The 26,115-nt window shown below is 48.4% G+C and overlaps 1 protein-coding gene across 4 annotated transcripts in view; it reads left to right on the forward strand.

The window, feature by feature from the left end:
- The window catches only part of LOC119972633 (putative leucine-rich repeat-containing protein DDB_G0290503), a 590,251-nt gene extending 573,983 nt beyond the window's left edge, over window positions 1-16,268 (forward strand). For all 4 annotated transcript variants that reach the window (XM_038809653.1, XM_038809651.1, XM_038809652.1 and 1 more), the window contains one exon: window positions 15,502-16,268. In XM_038809653.1, the coding sequence (XP_038665581.1) occupies window positions 15,502-15,966 (465 nt within the window). In that variant the 3' untranslated portion in view covers window positions 15,967-16,268. The remainder of the gene's footprint in view (window positions 1-15,501) is intronic.
- Window positions 16,269-26,115: the final 9,847 nt, after the last annotated feature.

Consider the following 26,115-nt stretch of genomic DNA (forward strand, 5'->3'; position numbering starts at 1 on the left):
TCTGCTACCGTACTGCCCACCCGAACAGGCATTGACGTATGGCGACGAGGGGATTTTCACAGTAACTTCATTGCAGTATTAATGTAAGCCTACTTGTGACACTAAAAGATTACTATACTAATTCTCGACCCTGGGGATGAAGATCTCCCACCTTGCCTTGCAGCGTGTGGGAGAGTCTGCAGGGAAGCAACAATGAACCATTGGACCACCCCAGGTTTGCAACTGCTATTGTGACTGTAGGCTTCCTTTTATATTTTCATCTTTCCAGACAGACGGTCACCTTTAAATATGGTGCCGGAACCTGCTGCAGCATCTCCGACACCTCTCATCCCACCTTCATGTGCCCACCAGACAACCCTGTACCTCATCACTGCTAATTGGCTGGTCAGCAGATGAACAGGTGTGATTGGGAGCTCCCACCTGAAGGGAAATGTCACCCGCTTCTGATCCTGGAGTCAGGACCTGTATCCACGCCACAAAATTCAGCCCTCTAAACATATGTACATGATTCAAATATGCCATTGTGGCTTCCCAAGAATTAAGATTCATAAGTGGTTTATTTGAATCTCCAAACTGCTGTGAGTACAGTAATTGACAAAAATGCACATCTGTTTTGGTTTCCTCTCTGTATTTAAAACATCCAATAGCAATAAGGAAAGGAAATGCTTCAGCTAAAATGGTTTGATGTACATTGATATTTTTAATGTTCTTTCAATGTTCTTTCTATGTTCTTTCTATAATCTATCAGTTGAGTCGTTTATAATTGTGTCCTGGACACACACATGTAAATTTAGCCCTCACTTTTTATTCTATGGGAATGTCTACCTTTCCTCTAGAGCTGGGAGAACTGGAAGCCTAAGAGAGTAGTTATTCTGTCAAAAAATAATGGAGGAAGTCATTAGACTGTTGAGCGTTTAAGCGAAGGAGGAAAGTTGTGAAACATTCACAATTTAGGTAATCTTAGTAATTAATTGACATCTACAGATGGAGTCATTTATTAATCAAAAGAATGAATCATTATGGATATTGATTCAGACTCAGATGTTTAAAATAATGAATTCAGTAACCTCAGGATAACTAAATATGAAACTTTGCTTCCAAAGACTCAGTTTAAATAATACCTGTCACAACCACATAAAGGACATTTCCTCAAAGTGGTCCATGAGCAAAGAATTTGTGTCTACATTTAAATAGACCCATTTTCATTTATGAATGGGTCAATTTACAAATAACCCAGCAGACAAGCTTTTGTCTTAAACAAGATAAAGATTAGTTTATTACAAAATTTCCCCTGAAGTAAAAATTATAACATTACTAATTAAAATGCAGTTACAAAAGACTAAAATGCAGATGAAGGGCAAAAGATGCTTAAAGATTAGATTTGCAAATTTTTTTTTGAGAGATATTGTTGCAGGCTCATTGCTTATGTTCCTTCTTTCCAAAGTGAAAGTGTTGAAACTTTTATCCTTTTCATCACTGATGTCTTCAAAGAATGTACCAGACAAATCTAAAGCTAAAACATGTGCTGTTTCTTTACCTAGATGTGTTTCCTGTTCACTTCCCAGACTTAAACCTTTTAAATTCTCCCTCTAAGTGAGCAAGTTAGTATTGGCCTCTTTCTGTGCCAGTAACCCCTTTCTTTGATCAAAGTCTCTTTTAGCTGATACAAGAATGTCATAAGATGATTTTTACGTGCTGGCAAGAATGTTTGATATTCTTGTCTGGTTTGTTCTTTGAATCTTATTTAAATCCTATTAAGCTAGATCGACAGCTTCTGTGTTTTTGCTTTTTCCTCTAACGCCTTAAGCCTGCCCCTTACTTCGCAAATCAGCTCATTCCAATCATGTTTTGAACTGGACCCAGTGACCTCTGAATTGTGAAAGTCTTTTCCTGTCTCTTTTAACTCATTTGACTTGGCTTCAGCTCTTTTAACACTCAAATTCCCTTAAGCCCTTCAACTAAGTGGGGAATCTTCCTCAGTGTCTCTTGGCCTGCTTATGGACTTCCTTGGTCCCTGTTTAATTGAGTGTGCCTTTGCTGAGCTATTTTAACCTTCATAGGTGTCCCTTTTGGCCTTCGGAAACTTTTTCATCTATATACAACTTTACAGATTCCCACTGTTCAGTTTGCTCAGCCGCCCAGGACTGTTTTTGAGTTTTCCGGGGTAAGACCTGCAAGGTCATTTTCAAGCAAAGGTTGAACCTCTTGTATAGGCAAGCTTGAGGTTACACCCACCATTACCAACCCAAACTCACTCTTACATGAATTTTCAGCAGAGGTACCTCAATACCTTCTACAGTTAGTCCTTTCACTATCACTTTGGAATTTGTCCTGCTTCAGCAGGGTAAGCAGCCTATATCTTGGAGAATGTTAATCTCCTTTCCCAATGCTTTGGAATCATTCGTGGTCATTTCCCCATTATACACAACATCCTGATTGGTTTCTATGTCTTCCTTTTCATTTGCATAAAGGATTATAAATTCGTGACTATGGATATGGGCTGCATTGGAATACTGCCTGTAACTTTCGTCACTTGCCCGCTGTGTTCCTTGATAGTTCCACTTTCAAAACAGACAGGGCTTGGTCCCACAGCTCTGCCATCTGCATTCCTTCTCTACAGAGTCGGAGATTGGTTTCCCATTTTTCCCCATTCTCTTTTCCTTCGGATGTATTGCGTTCCTCTCTCTCTGTTATCTTTTTTTTTAGTAGTCAGAGGAGTCCGAAAAGGAGAGTCAAAAGAAAGGTTTATTACCAAAGTAAAGTATTTATAAGTCCCAGCTGGGACTGCTCTGCAGCTTGGCTCCAACCTGGGCCGACTTTTAATGTCCTGAGTTAACTATCCTGCTGGTTGGCCTCCCTCAGTGGGGAAGCTCGGACTCCATGAGGCTCACAGGGAGATTAGTCGGGTCGTCCCTGTGGTCTCGTGAGGGTTATATCACTTTTAGTGCTGCTACTAACCATTTGATTCATGCCTGCTGTGAATGAAAGGTCCGTGAGCCAATGTGTCTGGCAGATGGACTATAATGTGGGAAAATGTGAACTGATCCACTTTGGTGAGAAGAGCAGCCTATTATTTAAATGGAGAGAGATTGCAGAACTCTATGGTACAGAGGGATCTGGGTGGCCTGGTATATGAATCACAATAAATTAGCATGCACTGCAGAAAGTGAATAGGTTGCCATTTCTTGCAATGCAAAGTTTTACTACAACTGGACAGGGCAATGAGACGGCATCTGGAATACTCTGTGCAGTTTTGGTCTCCTTATTTGAAAAGAATACATAATTGTGTTAGAAGCAGCTCCAAGAAGGTTCCATCGGCTCGTTCTGGGATGAGTGACTAATGTTATGAAGAAATTTGACCAGAACTGCACGCAATACACCAAATGCAGCCTAACCAAGTTTTACATAGCTGCAACATGGGGCGGGATTCTCCGACCGCCTGCCGGGTCGGAGAATCGCTGGGGGCCGTCGTCCATCCCGCCCCCACCGTGTCCAGAATTCTCCGCCACCAGAGATTCGGCAGGGCGGGAATCGCTCCACACCAGTCGGCGCCCGCGATGGGCCGAAGTCCCGCCGCTGTCAAGCCTCTCTCCCGCCGGTGTGTATCAAGCCACCTACCTTACCGGCGGGAGCAGGCGGCGCGAGTGGGCTCTGGGATCCTGGGGGGGGGGGGGATCTGGCCCAGGGGGTGCCCCCACGGTGGCCTGGCCCGCAATCGGGGCCCACCAATCGGGGGCGGGCCTGTGCACTCTTTTCCTTCCGCCTTCGCCATGGTCTTCACCATGGCGGAGACGGAAGTGACCCCCTCCCCTGTGCATACGCGGGGATGAGGTCAGCAGCCGCTGACGCTCCGGCGCATGCGCGGACTTACGTCGGCCAGCGAAGTCCCTTCGGCCCCGATTGGCATGGCACCAAAGGCCGTCCACGCCAGCCAGCGGAGCGCCAACCACTCCAGCGCAGGCCTAGCCCCTCAAGGTGAGGGCTTGGCCCCTAAAGGTGCGGAGACCTCCCCACCTTTGGGGCGGCCCGACGCCAGAGTGGCTCACGCCACTCCATCACGCCAGGACCCGCATGGTAGGGGAGAATCCCGGCCATGATTTCCCAACTCTTATACTCAATGTCCCGGCTGATGAATGCAAGCATGCCCTATGCCGTCTTAATCACCTTGGCCACTTTTAAGCAACTGTGGACCTGCACGCCCAGATCCCTCTGTATGTTAATGTTCCTAAGGGTTCTGCCATTTAAAATATAATTCATACCTAGATTTAATCCTCCAAAATGCATCAGGAGTTTAGATCTTATTGAAACAAGTAAGATCCTGAGGGGATTTGAAAGGGTGATTACTGGGAGATGTTTTCACTTGTGGGAGAGACTAGAACCAGGAGGCATAGCTCAAGAATAAGAGGTCTACCTTTTAAGATGGAGATGAGGAGAATTTTTTTTCTCTTGAATGGAATTCATTGCCATAAAGCATTGGAGGCTGAATCATTAAAATTGCTTCAGGTTCTGCTGCCTGTTGTGACTCTGAACTGAATTCAAAATGCTCAGCCAGCATTATCAAGGATTCCTATCTCTTTGCCTGATTGGAGATCTTAAGTTCTGCCTGCCTCGCAATGGCTTTTCGTTGCTCCATGAGGAAGGACACTCGCTTTTACCAAACCAGACTGATTGATATCTCTTTGGCATCAAAATTTGCCGTCTTAAATTATGGTTAGTGCTTAAAACATAACCTGTTGCTGAAGGTTCTGGTTTGGTTTCAAACAAATTGGACTCTGTTACTTTGCAGCCACCGAAGGGAAAATAATTACAAGCTCTGTCTACTTCCAATTTCTTTGTAGTTCAAGATTTGGCTCCTTCCATAATGGATTAAATCCTGGCTGGAATTCTTCGGCATTTGCCGATGGCGGGATTCGTTGGTCCTTGGATTTCCCATTGACAGCAGCAAGAACAGAGAATCCAACTGCCAGAAAATAGCCCGCCGCCACACGGCTGGGAGCTCGGGGAATCCCACTCCCTGTCTTTCAGTATAAATTTGGCTATGGGTCATTTTGAAATCTCAAACATGAGATCCCAATTGTCACAACCACATAAAAGGCATTTCCTCAAAGTGGTCAGTGAGCTCAGCTTTCTTTTGTGTATGTGTGTGTGTAGTCCCCTTTTAATTTGTGAATGGTTCAGTTTAAAAATAATTCAGCAAATAATTTTTCATCTTAAACAAAATAAAGATTTGTTTACCGCAAGGTAAAGGTGAGTTTATTTCAAAACTGCTGCCATAAGTTATCAAAGTGTTAAAGTTATTAACTCAGTTACAGTGGCAAAGATAAAATGCAGCCCACAAGGGGCTAACGCGGGTGAAACGTGAAGCGCCCGAGGGAGCGGCCGCCAGTACATGGGTTGCTTCATTGATGCGCCGCCGGCGCTGATGAAAAGCATTTTATCCCCACACACACATCTGTCGCAGGAAAGATGGCTGCCAGACAAGCAGCCCCGCGATTCAGGGACAACGAATTGGACACCCTCCTGGACGCCGTGGAGGAGAGGAGGCAGGTGTTATACCCTGGATCGGGCCAAAGGACAGCAGGCGTCATATTTCGCCGTGCCTGGGCGGAGGTGGCTGAGTCAGTCAGCCCATTGGGCTGGTGGCCAGGACCACTGACCAGTGCCAGAAGAAGCTGCACAAACTCCTTTAGGGCAGCCAGGGTGAGTACCCAGCACTGTGCCCCTGGCACCACCCCCCCCCCCCCCCCCCCCCCCCCCAAGGTAGGTCCACCACCACCCTGACCCACATGGCTGCAATCACCCAGGCCAGCCGCAATGGCCTGGTGCCCGATCCACTGATGACATCAGAGATCCAACCCCTGGGCTGCATGTGCACCCCCAGGAGAAGTCCGCGCATAACTGCCGGGAGCGGGTGAAGACAGGAAGGGGACCACCAGATCCCCGTCCCCTCACTGTACCCGACGGGCACGGGATATCGTTGGCAGACCGGAGGAGCAGGAGATGGCGGATGCGGATGTCGGAGGCGTGCCACCAAGTGAGAACCCCCTGTCTGTATGCGGCCCCTCACAGCACTTGTGTGCACACCCACATCCCCTCGCGTGCCCCCCCCCCCCCCCCCCCCTCACCGCACCCCCTCACATCACGCCTCACCCCCGTTCATCTATCTAACCATAAAAGCTGTCTTGTGTCTTGCAGGACCGGTGATGGTCCCAGCCCAGCCGGCGCCCCCTGCCCCCATACAGTGCCAGGGCCGGTGCCCTCCAGGGACCCAAGCACTGACTGGGAGGGCAGCTGTAATAGTAGCCCTCCGCCCGAGACGAGCCAGGACACCACGACCCAGGGGACGGAAACTCAGGGGACAGAAATGCAGGAAACCAACACACAGGGGACAGACACAGCACAACACGACACAGGAAACCTCAGACTTTGGGTCCGATGAGGACTTGGACTTTCCGTTACTGCTGTCTTCTACACCCTCCACCATCTCAGAGACTATCACCTCGGCTGGGCTCTTTAGTGAAGTGTCTGGGACACTTACTGGTGAGCATCACACAGCCGCTCTGGTACAGCAGGTGGAGGTAGGAGCAGCCAAGAGGCTGGACGGTCGGAGGGCAGTCAGCGACCCATGGACCAAAGAAAGGGATGATAGCCGGCTTCCAGCACCTGCAGACGCAGGTGGAGGAGCCCAACCGCCTGCAGGAACAGGGAGTGGTGCCGGTCATGCGTGCCACCCATGCCGAAACCGCACGGGTGGAGGCAAAGGGGGCGAAGCTGTCGGACACGGGTCAGGTTACGCAAGGCCAGGGGCTATCGATACAGGTGGAGGCGTGGCACAGGACTTGGCTGCCCACTCACAGGAAGATGCCGAACAGGTCTCCACTCAGCGACTGGAGCGATCCCGTGGCACGAAAGTTCAGGGCGACCGTCACCTTGACGGCCACCAGTAGCGGGTCTGCTCCCCCACTCCCACGCGGTGCAAGGTGTGCCATCATGTGGCGGATGTGAGCGATAGTTTCCCGGCTCATCCGCAGTCTCCTTCAGTTGTGCCCGGTCCGGGAGGTCATCGAAAGACATGCAGCACCAGTACACATGGGGCCGCATTAGGCACCTTCTTGGCACCACCTCCTCCTCCTCGTCCAGTTCCTCCTCCTCCTCGGCCTGTCGGGCGGACGCCCGTCCAGCCTGAGCAACTGCCACCTGCCCCTCTGCGGCCTGCTCCTCTGCTGTGGACTCTGCCTCCTCTCTGAGTCGCATGCCACAGGGCTGCATGCAGGGCCGCGGCCCCCGCCATGGCGGCCAGCATCGCAGGATGGTTCCCAAACATGATACTCTGCAGGTGGTGAGGGGACATCTGTTACCATGGCGCATACACCCGTGTACAACCAGGTGCCATGGGCTACATGGCCCCGGTTGGCACCGCGCGCCCCAGCTACTCAGGCCCCCCACTCACCCTGTTGGTGCCCCCATTCTGGGCGCCCGTCTCTGCTGTCATGGCCACCAATTGATGGCACTGCCCTCACTGGGGGCTGCCGCGGGTGTGGGCCTGGGTGGTCCCCGGTGGGTGTCGCCGGTTGGGTAGGTGGCCGGGGAGGGACGCGGCACCCATCCATACGGGTGTTAACCCTGTGTTCACCCAGTCCCTGGGGTGGGTGGCCAACAAGATGGCCGCCGTAATGGAGCCCAATGTGTGAGCACCGCCCTGTCACGTCAGGGGCTCCCCGACTGTTCTGCATGTCCCACCCCTTCCCTTCCCCAACCCCCGGCAGAAGGCACAGCTGGTGTCGTTACGGGAGCCCGCAGTCCCCCACGCCAACCCCTACCTCCTCCTGCCACCGCATCAGCCAGCACGCCAGCTTCACCATTTTCTATAGGTGGTTAGAACCACACCGTCAGGACTTTGGCTCATCCATGCTGCAGAATCGTTAGGGCCCCGGAGAATCGGTCATCGGGGCATCTAATGCGATTCTCCGGGCCATGCTGCGGGCACCGTGATTCCGATTTCGACATCGGAGCCGATTCTCCGGCCGATCGCATTTCGCGATTTTGGTGCAGAGCTCCGGAGAATCCAGCCCATGGAATTGGAGGCTGTCAGAGAAGGTTCACTCGGTTGATCGTGGATATTGAGGGATTTTCTTATGAGGAGAGGTCGGTAGATTGAGCCTGTACTCATTAGAGAAGAATGAGAGGCAACCTTAATGAGACAAATAGGATTCTCAGGGACTTGACAATGCAGATGCTAAGAGGTTATTTCCCCATGTGGGAGAGTCCAACACCAGAGGGCAAAACCTCAACGTCAGGGCTCACACATTTAAGACAGACATGAGGGGGAATTTCTTTTCTGAGACGTTAGTAAATCTGTGGAATTCTATACCACAGAGGGCTGTGGAGGCTGGGTCATTAAGTATGCCCAAGGCTGAGATAGACAGATTTGATTAAGGGAATCAAGGGTTCTAGAGATAAGTCAAGAAAGTGGAGTTGAGGATGATATCAGATTAGTCGAGTAGACTCGATGGGCCGAATGGCCTACTTCTGCTCCTATGTCTTGTGGACCCCCTCTGAGGGCTGTACTGGAGAGCTCTCACCGACCGGTCCAGGCACCAGAACTGCATCTTCAGGGGGGATTGTCTGCTCAACCAGCACACGTGTTGTAACATGACTCTCATTGTATCAGGCCTCCGCCTGTATTTGGGGCCTCCTAAATTGTATCATTAGCCACCTCCTGAGAGGGTTCCCCTTGCCCCCGAGGAGCCATCCCTCCAGCCGTTGGTCTTCCTTGAAGACAGCCGGGATCTGTGAGTGTCCAAGAATGTAGCTAGCGTGGACGCTTCCCAGGAAATAGACAAACACCTGCATTATGAACCTCGCATGGTTGCCAACACATTGAGTGAATGGAATCCTTGCGGTTCACAAATGGTGCCCAATGCCACCATGGGGAGTGCAGAACTACATGAGTACAGTAGGTCAGGCTGCACTTTTTTAAAAATACAATCTCTAGAGTACAGAGGAGGCCATTTGGCCTATCAAGTCTGCACCAATCTTCTGAAAAACGCATTCTACCCAGGTCCACTCTCCTGTCCACCCCGCCCTATCCCTTGTACCCTAACCTGCACATCGCTGGAAATTAAGGGGCAATTTAGCATGACCAGTCCACCTCACCTGCACATCCTTGGACTGTGGGAAGAAACCTGAGCACCCGAAGGAAACCCATGCAGGCATGGGGAGAAAGTGTAAACTCCACACAGTCACCCAAGGCTGGAATCGAACCCCGGTACCTGGCACTGAGGAATCAATACAATACAACCACTGTGCCGCTGGAGCAAGCCATGTGGGCGAAGTATATGGCCCTGGCTCGCCTGGTCCCATACAAAGTCAATGGGCTGCTGAGCCGTTGCAAAAATAGCATCTGTCATTTGCCTTATTTACTTCTGTGCAGCAGACTGGAAGATGCTGCAGAGGTCCCCATGATGCCCTGAAATGAGCCGCTGGCATAAAAGTTCAGCGCGACTGCAACTTTCAGGGCCACAGCAAAGGGTGACCTCCCAGTCCATGAGGCGCAAACCCCTGCATCACATGGTTCACTGTCCTTCAGGACAGACTCAGTCGTCTCCAACACTGCATCTCCATCTGGAGGCATGATGCTCTCATCCGGTAGATCCGTGGATGGTAATGAATGTCTCCTGAGCCACCTCCAGTAACTCAGCGGGTCCTACCAACCCCACCTTTGCAAGGTACTGGTCCTATCCATGCACAGCGGCAAGTTGACGTTGTTGCTGCTAGTCCACGACTAACAATAGCACTGCCGGGCAGCACGTTGGCGCAGTGGGTTCGCCCTGCTGCCTCACGGCGCCGAGGTCCCAGGTTCGATCCCGGCTCTGGGTCACTGTCCGTGTGGAGTTTGCACATTCTCCCCGTGTCTGCGTGGGTTTCGCCCCCACAACCCCAAAAGATGTGCAGGGTAGGTGGATTGGCCATGCTAAATTGCCCCTTAATTGGAAAAAAATAATTGGGTACTCTAAATTTATTTTAAAAAACAATAGCACTGCCAACCCGACTGGCTTCATTATCCTCTCAGTCCAAAGACTGAAAGGAAGGAAACAGAAATATGAGCATCGAGGAGTCCTGATGATGCCCTGAACCATAGCCCTCTCAATACATGGGACATCCACCCATCACATGTGAACACTTTTCTAATAAGCTTCACTCCATTCTCTTTCTCACAATGGCCAGGTCCCCACACTAGTCTTTCCCAACTACTCCTGACCAAATAGCATCTATCCTGTATAGCCTGGTGGGCCACCTAACTCCCCGTCTGGATGATAACTGAGGGCACATGAGTGCATGGACTTGAGCTGTGTGCTGACTACCCGGGGTAAGAAACACTGCCACCAAATTGTGTCAGAGCTGACTGATGAGCTCAGTAGTTTTTGCCCCTTGCATTTAGGGCTACATCTGTGTCCCCTTTCTGTTATGGAGCCTTGGAGTTCAATGCTTGGGGGCTCCACTACTAAATGGTTAACTAGTGGGTGCCAATCAGTAGAGAATGATACATAACAACATAGACCTAATGGCCATAATTGACTCGCCAGGGAAGGGTTATTAGGGAACTGGCTTCCCCCTGTGGCAGGCGAGGCTCTCTTCATGAATTTCATGACTCCAATTTGCACTCAGCCTCATCCGTAGGTTTCACCTTCATTTCCCAGCTCTCATGGATGTGGATCAAACGAGCCTCCCATCTTAATAAAAGCAAATTGCTGCGGATGCTGGAATCTGAAACGAAAGGGAAAATGCTGTAAAATCTCAGCAAGTCTGGCAGCATCTGTAGGGAGAGAAAAGAGCTAACGTTTCATAGATAGAATTTACAGTGCAGAAGGAGGCCATTCGGCCCATCGAGTCTGCACCGGCTCTTGGAAAGAGCACCCTACCCAAGGTCAACACCTCCACCCTATCCCCATAACCCAGTAACCCCACCCAACACTAAGGGCAATTTTCGACACCAAGGGCAATTTATCATGGCCAATCCACCTAACCTGCACATCTTTGGACTGTTTGGAGTCCGATGACTCTTTGTCAAAGTTAGCAGACAGAGAGAGTGGGAAATATTTATACTGTGGAGTAGGAATGAAAGATGAGTCATAGCCACAGAAACCCAGGGAAACCGGGTGCTAATGGCCACAGAAACCAAGGGGAAAGAGTGTTAATGGCAATCCCCAGAGAGGACAAAAGAGGTGAAAGGTCAAACAGCAGGGAAACTAACATCAGAGGATGAACTGTAGGTGTGGGGGGAGGGGGAAGCAAAGAGGAGAAAGGTGCAGGAAAGAAAGAAATTTTTGGGGCCTCACGGTAGCATGGTGGTTAGCATCAATGCTTCACAGCTCCAGGGTCCCAGGTTCGATTCCCGGCTGGGTCACTGTCTGTGTGGAGTCTGCACGTCCTCCCCGTGTGTGCGTGGGTTTCCTCCGGGTGCTCCGGTTTCCTCCCACAGTCCAAAGATGTGCGGATTAGGTGGATTGGCCATGCTAGTGTAAGGTTAATGGTAAGTTGCCCCTAGTGTAAGGTTAATGGGGGGATTGTTGGGTTACGGGTTACGTGGGTTTAAGTAGGGTGATCATTGCTCGGCACAACATCGAGGGCCGAAGGGCCTGTTCTGTGCTGTACTGTTCTATGTTCTATGTAAATGATAAAAGACAGTTGAAATGAAAACAAACGGGTCGAGGTGGGGCTGATCATCTGAAGTTGTTGAATTCGATGTTCAGGCCGGAAGATGAGATGTTGTTCCTCCAGTTTGCGTTGCGCTTCACTGGAACATTGCAGCATGCCAAGAACAGACATGTGGGCATGGGAGCAGGGTCTTTTGTTAAGATGGCAAGCAACAGGAAGGTCAGGATCCTGAATGCGAACAGAGCCTCCCATCTTGAACAGCCATGATTACATCCATGATTGCCTGGACTCGCGGACCAGTGAGAGTGAACACCCATACAGCTCATGTCTTAAAGCAGCACTTTGCAGCCTGTAGGTGGGGTTCAATGTGATTGGCCTCTTCACCCCTCTGTGTCAGGTTCCTCTTGCCCTTGTGGAGCTAATCACCACCCCATGTCAGAGTCTCCCACACTGCCTATGCAGCCTGGCATTTCACCAGACTACACCCTGGAACTGTGCTGGCCCTGTGAATTGACCCATTTCTCCACCCACTTCCAGCTGCCACTCCAGTAGGGCCAACCTTCCAAGGACACATGTCTTCGATACTAGAAAGGTGGTCACAAGAGGCGCAAAGTCCTCACCAAGTGCCAGACTCCTTGGAGACCTAGAGGTGCGGAATAATGAAGACCCACCAAGACCCAGGAGCAGCTAACCCACCCACCCAATGCCTCGGCTTCACCCCCCCCACGCCCCCGCCCAAAAATGATCCAGCTGGTTCCCCCTCTCCGGTCCCCCGTTTGCAATCAGCTCGCTGATGTAGAGTGATGACCTATGTGCTCACCTCCTATAACCCCTTCAGAGGTGAAGTCGCCAGGTTCATGTTTATCTATAGCTGTTCGGCCAGTGCCTCATGAATATTCAGAGAGGGTGGAAGTCCTGGTGGGACAGCCCACAAATGACATGCCGGTCCTGTCCATGCACAGCCACAAGTTGACATATTTAAATTGTTAATGTATTTAAATTCCGTTATGTCATGGGCGCGGGGCGTGGAAAATCAGGAAATGAGTTCTTGCTGGTGTGAATCTTGTTTTCCAGCATTCGCAGGATTTAGCACGTCACTATTTACACTGACGGCTGACACTAGTTCAAAATTCCGCCCATGTTAAAGTTTTGAAAACAGAAATGTACCTTTAAAACAGTTGTGCTTAACATCTGTTATATCATAATGACATGTTTGTGGCACAATAAATTTGTTTTATTTCAAAAATTGTTTAATTTGCATGTGTGATTATAACAGAATTGTATTTACTGGTGAACATGTCTAAGTGACATTTATTTTCAGATTCTTCGTCAGTTGAAATTAATATTAAAAATGGTTCTTATATCCTGTAGTTTCTTTCATATTTTAAAGAAAGCGTGTACTGAACAGTGTTTGAGGCATTTCAAGCTTACTGCAATGTTTTCATTATTCTAAACCAAGGTTATCAGGTAGAATCATCCATTTTTAATGAATTCTACATATAGCAGTCATTACGAATTACATCTGTATGTAATTCACAACTCAAAATCACCATAAAAATAATTTCCTGACTGCATTTACTACTTTAATCTTATGCTGTACGTATATTCAGGAATGCTTCAATGTTTTTACAACATATTTGACACTTCTAAGATTTAAAGCATCTGCGTGCATAGAATGCAAATAACTTGTTTAGTAAAATGAACTGTCAAGTTTAAAAAGTCACTATGCTGTCAAGGCACAGTGGTGCAAATTTGAGTACCTAAGATTTCCTTTGCCAACAGCAAATCGAAAGGCAACAAATAAAGTTGTTTCTTGTTTACTCTCTGAGGCTGTAATCCCAAATGTAAATATTAACTTATATCAACATAAGAACTACAGCAATTTTCAGGATATTAATTTCTTGCATACCCAGAGTTCTGGGCATGTCTTTGTATTTTGCTTGATTTAAAAATATTAAACAACAAATTGACAGATTCATCCTCTTACTAAATTTACATTTGGCGCCCGAAAAACAGCACAACGCACCCAGTAAATGCCGGGAGATCCCACTTCCAAGATCTACCTGACTTGCCATGCCTCACGAGATGTAACGCGATGTAGCAAGACGTCGTGATGTGAATCCCGCCAATTTTAAAAATAGTGTCCTGATCTCTCCCTGCACTGAGGAGTTTGAGTGAGTGGAGCTCCTCACTGCAAGGAATGGGGCTAGGTGCGGTTTCGGCTGCGCATTCCCCGCTGAGACCCTCCAATTTCCCCGGATGGGCGTCAGGTAGCGTGGTGTTTCTCAGTGCTCCAAGCACCGGGAAACACCCAGCTAATCACACGCACTACGGGACTCTGTCCCCATTCGAGTGGATCGTGCCCATTATCTACATTTCATAAACACTTCTCCAAGCCTTTTAACAATTCCGGTTAATTTGTTTAATTGTAACTAAGTGCAAAAGCTATATGTGTGGTTTTATTTTGATAAGCAATTAAACATATGAAAATTATGTTCATAATTTTATGTTTAAAATGTCCTTTGAACCTGTGAATTTTGCAGTTTTTAGAATGCACATAGTTTTGACAAACACCGTTCTGTGAAATATATGAAAATGTTAATTTTAAATCAAATAATCCTAGCTTCACTATTTCACTACTGCCTTGGGAAATGGAGAAGAATAACTGGTTCAAGTGTACTCAGTTGCTTTGGGTTTTTGCAAATTATCAAAATTTTCCCAAACCTCGGAAAATATCTGTCCCTAGACACCATCTGCTCGATTTTAGAATTTATTGCAGCATTTAAATAACAAACATTCATAGTATATTATTTTCTTATTGTTATATGTTATCTCTCTGAGGTATTAACTACATGTGGGAATTAATCTAAAAAGATGTAACATTGGTGAATAAAATATGTTGGATTCAGAGCAGTTATTTGTGCAATCTATGCATTACTCTCAATAATACAATGGTGGATATGCTAACTTATATAGCAAATACTCTTGTCATGTTTTTAAAAGCTAGTCTTGAGGCTGCTTTGTCAACAAGTAGGATGATTTTTTTTCTCATGCATCTGATATTGGTAGTTTCCAAGCATTATATCATAGAGTTTGCACTATTAATATACCCAATATATGTGTATGCAAAATCTGGCATTCAAAACAAGTAGTCTTTATTGTAGCAGAACATCCTAACATTCTTCACAAAAATTGGAGAAAAGTTGAGGGTGACTGAAAAGAGGATGGAAAAGATAGCGTGGAAAGGCTATTGGCAAGAGATGTAACACTGTGGAGGAGTTTAGGAAAAGTTTAGATCCATAACAGTTCCATTAGCAATGAAGTCAGAATTATAGAGTGTGAACTGGTACACAGGATTAGTGGATATTGTAGATGTGAGATGGAGCAAAACTATGAAGCAAAGATGAGGATCGTGAAAGGAATGCACTGTGGAACTCAGCACTAACGAACGTTATCACGGACAGGGTTTACAGGGAAGCAGAGCGTTGTGAATAGGAAGCAGACTGCAGATCACTGAGTGAGGTATAAGCCAATACATCCTTCCTGGGGTGTATCTAAAACTGCAGGGGACAGTTGCACAGTGGTTATATTAATGATCTAGTATTTCAGAAGTAAAAACAGGAAGTGTCGGAAAACTCAGCAGGTATGGCAGCATCTGTGGAGAAACTGAGTTCATATTTTGAGTTCAATATGATTCTTCTTTGGTGTTGTATAATACATTTTATATATTACATTTTACTTTTTATATTTAGAGAGAATATATATATAGGATTCTGTTTATGCATAAACAAAAATAATAAATCTCAATTTACTATATATGCCGTCTTTGTTGAATTGTAACAGCTAAACACACTCAGCAGAGAAAACCAGAAACAGAAAAGAGAGTTGGAAAAAGAACAGTTCTGCCGTCATCAGCTTGAATTGCAATCAGAAACCTTTGGTGAGACTATCCAATCCCTTAGGAACCAACTGAAGGATCAAAGGCACCTGGATCATCTACCAAATCAGCAAGTACCTTTACCTGAAAAGGCTGTGGCTTCTGATCTGGTAACCCTTTTACACTGCTCCTCCGTACCTAAACCGCAGCCAGTCAGAGTGTCTCAAAAGGAAAGAGGTGTAGAGTTAGCCAGGGAAGATCTGGAAATATCACAAGTAACTGATCCTATGCTACCAGACAAATCTTACTGGATCCAGCGAGTTGGAGAGCTTTCTGCTCAGCTGCAAGAGAGCACTGAATATTGGACAGACAAAATGAATGAACTAACCAAGCAAATTGAGCATGTTACTTCATGTCCCTCCAAAAAATAATGGATTCTGAGCTATCCAGTTCAGAGATATTTGAGAAAAGAATGATAATTAAAGGTCTCCTTGGATGAGAGACTGTCATGTTCAATTTAAGCTGTTAATAGGAGTAAAATAATATTGGTGACCTCATATAAAAACTATTAGAAATGTAAGCTTTGCATGAAATATTTACTGATTGCAGGGTGACAACAAAATGTGTGTAATTCCAATGGAAAAAATAATGAAAATGGATGAACAACTGTATCTAGACTATTAAAAAAAAATAGACTATGAAAGGAAGCCAGATAAATATTATGTATTCTGAATAATTAAAACTCTTATAATATTGTTATATAAACAACTTCCTTGATTTACTTTTTTCAGAAAGGTGTCCAATTTTATAACTTCTGTATGTCAGGAGGAAGGAGTTTGATGGTCAATTTTGTTCCAAGTTATGTACTAATTGTCACCACCACTAGTTCAACACCTAGGCAACAATGATAACCAACAGATAGAGGATACAATCCAAATATTACAAAACTCTGCATACTTAAACTACGGTTTTGCACAATCCGTGACAGTCTATGATTAAAGATACATTGTGGGATAGGATGGTACATATCTCTTTCCTTGAAAACCCTTCTTAAAAGGTATGATTAAAAATTAGCTAATGGTTTTGGTGACTAAAAGAAATATAAATACCTTTGTTTGGTCTCTTGATTGCAGCTGGCAAGATACTTTTATCAAAGAGGATGGAATATCTGAAAATGACATTGTAACAAGCTGAGCGGTCACCATTTTATTTTCAGTATCTCTTAAAATGTGAGAGAATATCCAGCCTGCAGTTTTCAAAGCCATGCTTATACCACATCTAAATTGTTTTTAAATTCAATGAAAATTTTTAAAACCCAATGAACCGTAATTTGAAAAAGCATGAGCAGACACTACTCTTGAAGATTCATTAAAATTTACTGTGCAGAAGCAATTTTAAATATCTTTTTACATTCATTCATGGGATGCGAGTGTCAATGGCAATGAGGACAGCATTGATCATTCATCCTTAATTGCCTTTGAGAAGGTGGTGGCAAGCGCTGCCTTGAATCACTACACTCTACGTGGTGTTCATACACCCAGCGTGACATTAAGGAGGGATTTACAACATTTGTCCCAGCTATATTGGACGAACAGTGATACAGTTGCAGATCAGATAGTGTAAGACTTGGAAGGGAAGTTGCAATACAGTTTTGGGAGTGATTCTACCGAGTGATTTTCATTTGAGGCAATGCAGACTGCAAACAATTCAAAATCAGAAAATTGATGACATTTGTATTATTATCTTACAAATCTAACAAAGTGACTTCTAAGTGTATATGTGTATATGACTGATACAGAGCTGTTGGAAATGTATTCACACCCAAATACAAAAATAACAAACAAAAATGCATTTTACAAATTTTGAGGGCCCAGTCTAGACACCCAATAGAGGCCAGGGTCTTTGCTGAAAGGAAGGGGGTTTCATCTCTCAGTTGCTCACAAACAGCTCCAAGAAGTTGGTTCCCAAGTGGTATTAAATAGTTCTGAAAGGCATACTTCCTGGCCTGGAAATAATACAGGGCACGATTTAACGGGAGAAAAACAGAGACTCCCGGCACTGACATGTAGGGGAGAAGACGCGCATGAGATGTCTCCCACCAGAGAACTTTATTTGAGCCCTTTTCGCCTGATGTTTGTAAGATATTTGGGCTCAAGTTTGTTTTTATGGATCGGTTAAGTATCCCACATCAAGGCGATACCCAATAGATACCAGACCAGGCAGCAGTAAAAGATAAAATTAGCGTTGAACTTGGAAGCTTCGAGACTCCTGTCTGGAAAAAAAATGTCAGAGGCTGCTGTGGTATCAGGGTGCACTCCACTAACTGCTGAGATCTTAGTGGTAGAGCTGCAGAAATTATCCTGGGAGGTATCGGGACCATGAGATAGCGATTGAGATGGTGATATCCTCGATTTGTGTGGCCCTGACTAAGGTGGTGAAGGTGAAGGGTGTGGAGCTGAAAGTTGGGGGTAGCTCTGTCTAGGCAGAGTGATAGATCATCTCCCTGGAGGTGGAGATGACACGAGTAGAGGCCGATAAGAAAATATTAAGAGCGAAGGTGGACGACTGAGAAATCAGTCTAGAAGGCAGAACGTGAGGGTGGTTGGGTTGCCGGAAGGGCTGGAGGACCCAAGCCCGACAAAGTTCATGTCGCAGTTGTTTTGGAAGATAATGTGGGAGGGGTAAATGGTTACCCCTCCAGAGTTGGATCGTGCCCACAGGTTGTTAAGGCAGAAGCCCCGTACAGGTAAACCTCCGCGTGCGATCATTGTGCGCTTGCACAGCTTTCAAGACCAAGAAAGAGTTTTCTGGTGGGTGATGAATCATCACGATTGCAGATGGGAGCGGCATGTGGTGCTAAATTTTCAAGATGTTGGAGCGGAGCTGGCCAAGACACGTGCAGCATTTAATAAGGCAGAGACTGTGTTGTATCACTGTAAGGTTCAATTTGGCGTGGTTTACCCCATGCGCCTACGCATGACTTACAAAAATAGAGAATATGGGTGAATTCTCCATTAGAGAGTCTAAGTGCTGATGCCGGGACTGAATCGCGAGTGTTCTATGTGGATGAAAGTGGTGCCGGTCCCAGAGCAATTCAGGTCCCATTAATGGGCTGGCTCCAGCGCCAGGTAATGCATGCCAACCCTCATCCCAGCCAAGATGATGGCACTAGTTGGGCTGGAGCATGCCCATCCTGTTGATGGGTCAGCTGGGGCCAGAGGGTACCTGGAGGGGTGGCCCGGGAGGCACCCAGATGACCAGCAGCACTAAGTTCCCAGTGGGCAGTCAGCAGCATTCACAACTGCATGGCTGCCTTGCAGGCTGAGGCAATGCCTGTCCATGCCCGACCCCACGGCCCACCTCCTAACCACCACCCGCTGTTCACCCCGCTCATGGCAGACCCCCCCTGGCCAGCGGCTCAGCTTTCAGCACATTATAGCGATTTTGGGCACTGTTTGTACCCCCTCACGCACCCTCAGCAGCCACGGTGCCCGTGTCCTGAATTGAAATACCATAAGTGAACCTTGTTTTTTTTATAAATGTTTTTTATTGGGTTTTTGAACAAAGTATATTTACCGTTATGTACACAGGATAAGAGCCATATATATACACACATATATAGACGAGAAGGGCACACCCAATCATACCAAAGAAAAGAAAATAGTAAATAATTTTTTAAAAATACAATACAAAATTGTTGGTAATTCCTCCTGGTGGAGGTGAAGCATTGCGGAAAGCCAGGAAAATGCCAGGTCAGACCCGTTAATGATAGTCCAATGGCCTTAACTGTCCAATTTGAATGCCATGCCAGCATGCAGCGTAGAACGCATTCACGCCACTGTTGAGGGACCGGAGCATGGCATTCCGTTACCTGGATTTTCGGCTGACAACAAATTCTCTGCCCAATCTTGTTTCCCGATTCAGGTGTAGGCCGACAGAGAAACCCGCCCTATTTGAGACTCCAGAGGAAGCTGAAGCATTCATGGAGAGAGATGTACTGGAGTTGAGATAAATGTTTTTCTTATTGATTCGGGTAGGCTCTGGGGAGGGAGGGGATGCAGAAGTTTTGTTTGCCTGGTCGTTGTTTGTTGGGCTGATCAGGTGTGTTGCTGTTGGGGGCTGGGGGGGTGGAGGGTGAGTGGGTTAATTTTCTGACACTAGCTGGTTCTTTGTGCGGTCGTGTTGGAGAATTTGCCTGCTATCTTGAGTGGGCTGTCTTTAGCCTTCATGGAGCAGATGGGGGGAATAGACCTGTGGAGAGTTTTATACCTGGATGAGAAGTATATTCGAGGATCGTTTTCTTTATGGTAGGTAAGCCCCTGCTGCCAGGAGCGGTGAGGGGCGGAGTATTCGGCAATAGTGATCTCTGATCATGCTCCGCATTTTGCAAATTTGCTGGTGGGGGTCGGGTCCGGCTCAGCGCCCCACGTGGAAGTTGGAGACATCGCTGTTGGCGGATAAGTGATTCCATGAGCGAATTTCCTCCACCGTTGGGGAATATTGGAGTTTAACAGAAGTGAGGAGACTTCCCCTTCCCCATTGTGGGAGGCTTTGAAAGCAGTTGTGAGAGGAGAGATCATTTCTTACAAAGCACATAAAGAGAGGAATGAAAGGGTGGAGAGGTAGAGGTTGGTGGATGCTATCCTGGAGGTGGATCGCTAGTAGTTTGTTAGTCAGAAACCGGAACTATTAGCAAGTAGAAAGAAATAGCTGTTGGAGTTTGGGCTGCTTTCGACAGACATGTTTGAGGGGGGGGGGTGGTTTCATGAGCATGGGGAGAAGGCCAGTCGCCTGTCAGTGCACCTGCTGTGGTGACAGGCGGCTTCTCAGGAAATAGTGCAGGTAAAGGACTCAGGTGGCAGGTTGGTCTCTGCCCCAGCAAGGTTAGTTAGGCTCTTGAGGCTTTTTACCGTAACCTTTACAAGTCAAAGTCCCCAAAGGATAGGTTGTCAATGTTGGAGTTCTTGGATGGTTTGTCTATCACAGTGGTGGAACAAGAGAGAAAAGAGGAACTGGAGTCCCCCCTGACATTAGAGGAGGTTATGAAATGCATGTGTCTAATGCAGTCGGGTAAGATGCTGGCACCGGATGGATTCGCGATCACATTTTATAAGAGGTTTGCGGGACAGCTGGCCCCGTTGCTGTGACAAATGTTTAAGGATTCAATGTCCCGGGGAATGTTGTCGGCCACATTTGTGCAGATGTCAATCTCCTCAATCTTAAAGAAGGATAAGGATGTGTTACTGAATGCAGATGCAACATTTTTGGTGAAGGCCTTGGCTATGTGCTTGGGCCCTGCTACCCAGGGTTTATATCGGAGGAGCACACGGGGTTTGTTAAGGGTAGGCAGTTGTCAACCAATATTCAGAGACTGTTCATTGTTGTTTTGTCCCCTTCTCCAGCCCCTGAGCCAGAGGTGATTGCTTCATTAGATGAGGGAAAGGCACTTGTTAGGGTTGAATGGGGTTATTTGTTTGAGACCCTAGGTAGATTTGGCTTTAGGCCTACATTTATAGCTTGGACCCAGCTCTAATATAAGGCCCGCACTGCAAGCGCTGTACAACGTGGCACTGCCCGCACGCAGAGCCGACCTGCCAGATAAGCGGCACAAAATAGGGATGTCCACTGTCCCTGCTATTGCTTGCCTTAGCAATTGAGCCTCTGGTCATAGCGTTGAGGTTATCTACGACGTGGAGGGGGATGGAGGTGTGTAGGTGTATAAGGTGTCATTGTTTGCGGATGCTTTGTTATTGTGTGTGATGGACCCTCTCTCAAGTGCAAAGGATGTACTGAAGCTGCTCGGGAGGTTTGGCTCCTTTTCAGGATATAAATTGAACTTGGGCAAAAGCAAATGCTTTCCGGTGAATCTCCCAGGGAGGGGGAGCTGATTTGGGGAGGTTACCCTTTCACCTGGCCAGACCAAGCTTCCGTCATCTGGGAATCTGGGTGGCCCAAATTAGGCCGCGCTCCATAAACTACATTTTTGGGATCTGGTCAATGCGGCGAAGGCTGACCTGAAGAATGGAAAAACCTCCCGCTGAGCTCGGTGGACAAGGTTCAGTCGATAAAAATGAATATCCTCCCAAGGTTTTTATTTCTGTTTCCGTGCATTCCAATTTTCCTCCCTAAATCTTTCTTTGAAAAAGTCAGTAAAATATTATCATCTTTTGTTTGGGCAGGGAAGACCCCACGGAATCGGAGGGGATTATGCAAAGGAATCGGCATAAGGGATAGGGATAGAATGGCCGGGTCCGTGGCCAAGCATGCGCACGGTGATGACCTGCAGCAGTCACGCTATACAACATGGCGCCGGTCGCACGCAGACCCGACCTGCCAGATAGTGCCCCCCTCTAGCTACTCCTCGACCACCCCACCAGTCCCCCCAGCCCCCGCCGAAGACCCCCAGCCAGCGGAACAGCTCCCGCTTCCCAACTGTGGCCGCGCAGGACACAGTCCACAGCCACTTTGCGTTGCCAAAAACCCAGAGTACTTGTGTCCTGCACCGTTGGGAAGTCGGCCCATCGGGGGCAGAGCACCAGGGAGGGCCTTCAGGTGACGTCCTGAGGCTGTCCCAATGGCGTGCGGCGTACTCTCCGTTTTGAAGGGGCGGAGTATCCGAAAACAGGCATCGCATCCGATCTTGGTGTCAGAAAGGATTCTCCACCCGATTGACAATTACGGGTCAGGACTCTCCCATACCCGGCGCCAAGGAGTGGCGTGAACCACTCTGGCATCGGGCCACCCTGAAGGTGCGGAATCCTCCTGTGGTGAATGAGATTCACACGGTGTTATAAGTTACCAATGTCACTCTGTTCCCATTGTATATATGTACTGATATTGTAAGTGCAGTTGCACTACCTGACCACCAGGGGGAGTAGCTCTGGGAGTACTCGAGAGTTTGTACTGGGCTCCCCCTCGGCTCCGCCCAGAACTCCTCCCCCTGGAGCTGCTGTATAAAGATCCGTGCCACATGGCCAGCCAGCCAGTTCACCGAAAGTTCAACGGCTAACAGGCTGGTTCTGTTGTAAGTATATTAAAACCACTATTCTAATCCTACAAGAACATGTCCGTAGAATTGATGGTTCCATCAATTTAATATACTTACGAAACAGTCGAAGTAAATCATGGAAGCAGCCCTCAAGCCCGGACGCCTGGAACTCGACCCGCAGGATGCAGAGGCTAAAGAAATGTTTCCCCACTGGCTGAGATGTTTTAAGGCCTACCTGGCAGAAGCCAGCACCGCTGGATCAACGGAGGAACAAAAACTCAGCCTACTGCACGCGAGGGTAAGCCACAGAATCTCCACACATCTAAATCCGTCCGGTTCTTACACCGCAGCGCTGGCGATATTGGACAAAATGTACGTTAGGCCCATTAACGAGGTTTATGCACGCCACGTGTTTACGACTCGCCGTCAGCGGCCTACAGAAACGCTAGCCGAATTTGTACGTGAACTGAACAATCTCTCTAATGACTGTAATTATCAAGTCGTTACCGCGGCTCAACATAGGGAGATTGCTGTGCGGGACGTTTTCGTAGCAGGCCTTAGATAGAACTATGTGCACCAAAGACTGCTAGAAAAGGGGGCCCAAGACTTAGATACTACTGTGGAGGCTGCTACCACTATGGAAGTCTCCTTCCGCAGCCTCACCTCGTTTCCCGCGGACCCCGCGACCTCATCGTCGGCCCCCGACCAACAGCCCCCCCAGGCCTGTGCCGCACGGCCCCCCAGCTACCGCGCTGCCAAAGCCAGTTACTCTGCTGCCCCAGGCAGCTACTCAGCTGCTCCAGCCAGCTACTCAGCTGCCCCAGCCTGCCATTTCTGTGGCCAAAGCCAGCACCCGCGGCAGCACTGCCCAGCCCGATCCGCGACATGCAGCAGCTGCGGGAACAAAGGCCACTATGCCAGAGTGTGCCTCGCGAAAAGGGCCCCAGTTTCTAACTCCCCAGTAGAGAGAACAAATCGCTCCCAGTGCCCGCGGGGCCCGAAATGCTGCGGCCTACGCCCCGACTCCGCCCTCTCCCGCCACGTGCGATCCATGGGGGCCGCCATCTTGGCAAACCCCCACCATGCGGCCGGCTACGTGCGACTCATGGGGGCCGCCATCTTGGACGCCATCTTCCTTGCCGCTCACCACGTGCGATCCACAGGCCCCATCTGCATCTCCATGCTCAGATAGCTCATCAGAAGACTACGACTCCCCCGGGCACTCATCATGCGGCCCGCAACTCAGCGCAGCGATCCTGCATCCAGCTCGCCAGAACGTACCGGCATCTACTCGACCGGACGCCCACTCGGAAGACTACGACTTCCCCGGGCACCCATCACACGGCCTGCAAGTCAACGCGGTCACCCTAGATCAATCCCGCCCAAGCACCTACGATGTTCGATGGCGGAGGTCCAGATCAACGGGTACAGCACGCCATGCCTCTTTGACTCCGGGAGCACCGAGAGCTTCATACACCCAGAGCTGGTAAGACGCTGTTCGCTTCCTATTTTTCCTGTGAGCCAAACTATCGCCCTCGCTTCGGGCTCCCACTCAGCCCAAACCCAAGGACGCACCGTCGCTACGCTCACAATTCAAGGCGCTAGTTATTCAAAATTTGAACTTTATGTCCTGCCTGACCTCTGCGCGCCACTCTTATTAGGCCTGGATTTCCAGTGCAACCTCAAGAGCTTCACCCTCAGCTTCGGCGGGCCCCTGCCCCCACTCACTATCTGCAGCCTCGCCACGCTGTGCATCTCCCCCCTCCTCTCTTCGCCAATCTCACTCCAGATTGCAAACCAGTAGCTACTCGCAGCAGGCGATACAGCCTACAGGATAGGGTCTTTATCCGATCGGAGGTCCGACGGCTGCTCAGTGAGGGGATCATAGAGGCCAGTAATAGTCCCTGGAGAGCTCAGGTGGTGGTCGTCAAGACCGGGAAAAATTTTGCATGGTTGTCGACTGTAGTCAGACCATAAATCGCTTTACGCTCCTAGACGCGTATCCCCTCCCCAGAATTGCAGACATGGTTAACCAGATCAGCCAATATCGGCTATTTTCCACGGTGGATCTGAAGTCTGCATACCACCAGCTCCCAATCCGCCTGGAGGACCGCCACTACACGGCGTTCGAGGCCGACGGCCGCCTCTTCCATTTCCTCCGGGTTCCCTTCGGCGTCACTAACGGGGTTTCGGTGTTCCAACGAGCAATGGACCGAATGGTAGACCAGTACGGGCTGCGGGCCACGTTTCTGTATCTGGACAATGTTACCATCTGCGGCTATGACCAGCAGGACCACGACGCCAACCTCCACCGTTTTCTCCAAACGGCACAGAAATTAAACCTCACTTATAACAAGGAGAAATGCGTTTTCCGCACAAACAGACTGGCCATCCTTGGCTACGTCGTGGAGAACGGAGTCCTGGGCCCAGACCCGGACCACATGCGCCCCCTCTTAGAACTCCCTCTCCCTCATTGCCCCAAGGCCCACAAACGGTGCTTGGGGTTCTTTTCATACTACGCCCAGTGGGTCCCTCAATATGCGGACAAAGCCCGCCCACTCTTTAAGGCCACACCATTTCCCCTGTTAGCTGAGGCGCGCCAGGCCTTCAGCTGCATCAAGGAGGACATCGCCAAAACAGCCATGCAGGCGGTGGATGAATCCACTCCCTTTCAGGTTGAGAGCGACGCCTCAGCGGTAGCTCTAGCAGCCACTTTAAATCAGGCAGGGAGGCCGTTGCATTTTTCTCCCGTATCCTATCCGCTTCAGAACTCCGACACTCCTCAGTCGAGAAGGAAGCACAAGCCATTGTGGAGGCTGTTCGTCACTGGAGGCACTACCTCGCAGGTAGGAGGTTCACCCTCATCACCGACCAACGATCGGTTGCCTTTATGTTTTTTTTAAAATAATTTTTATTGGAATTTTTTACAGAAAATATAAAACATAACGGTAAACAATGAAATGCAACAAAATAACCCATAATAACTGTAACACCCCCCAGACCGTATCGACGCATGTATCACATCCCCCCACCCCCCCCCCCAACCCCAATGAACAACAAAAGAACTTAAATATAAATTTAAATTAAATAAACAAACATAGTCATTGTCCCCCCCCCCTTTTCCCTCCCCCTTTCCCCCCCTCCCCCCCCCGGGTTGATGCTGCTACTGTCCCCGTACCCTATCGTTGAGCCAGAAAGTCGAGGAAAGGTTGCCACCGCCTAAAGAACCCTTGTACCGACCCTCTCAGGGCGAATTTGACCTTCTCTAGCTTAATGAAAGGTTGCCTTTATGTTTGACAACTCGCAAAGGGGCAAAATAAAAAACGATAAAATCCTTTGGTGGAGGATCGAACTCTCCACCTATAGTTACGATATTAAATATCGACCGGGGAAGTTCAACGAGCCCTCGGATGCCCTATCCCGCGGGACATGCGCCAGCGCGCAGATCAGCCATCTGAAAGCCATCCACGATGACCTCTGCCATCCAGGGGTCACCCAGCTCGCCCACTACATCAGAGCCCGAAACCTGCCTCTCTCCAACGAGGAGGTAAAAGCGGTCACCAGGGACCGCCCGGTCTGTGCAGAGTGCAAA

The sequence above is a fragment of the Scyliorhinus canicula genome, chromosome 10 (genome assembly GCF_902713615.1).
Source record: "Scyliorhinus canicula chromosome 10, sScyCan1.1, whole genome shotgun sequence".
Taxonomy (NCBI): Eukaryota; Metazoa; Chordata; class Chondrichthyes; order Carcharhiniformes; family Scyliorhinidae; genus Scyliorhinus; species Scyliorhinus canicula.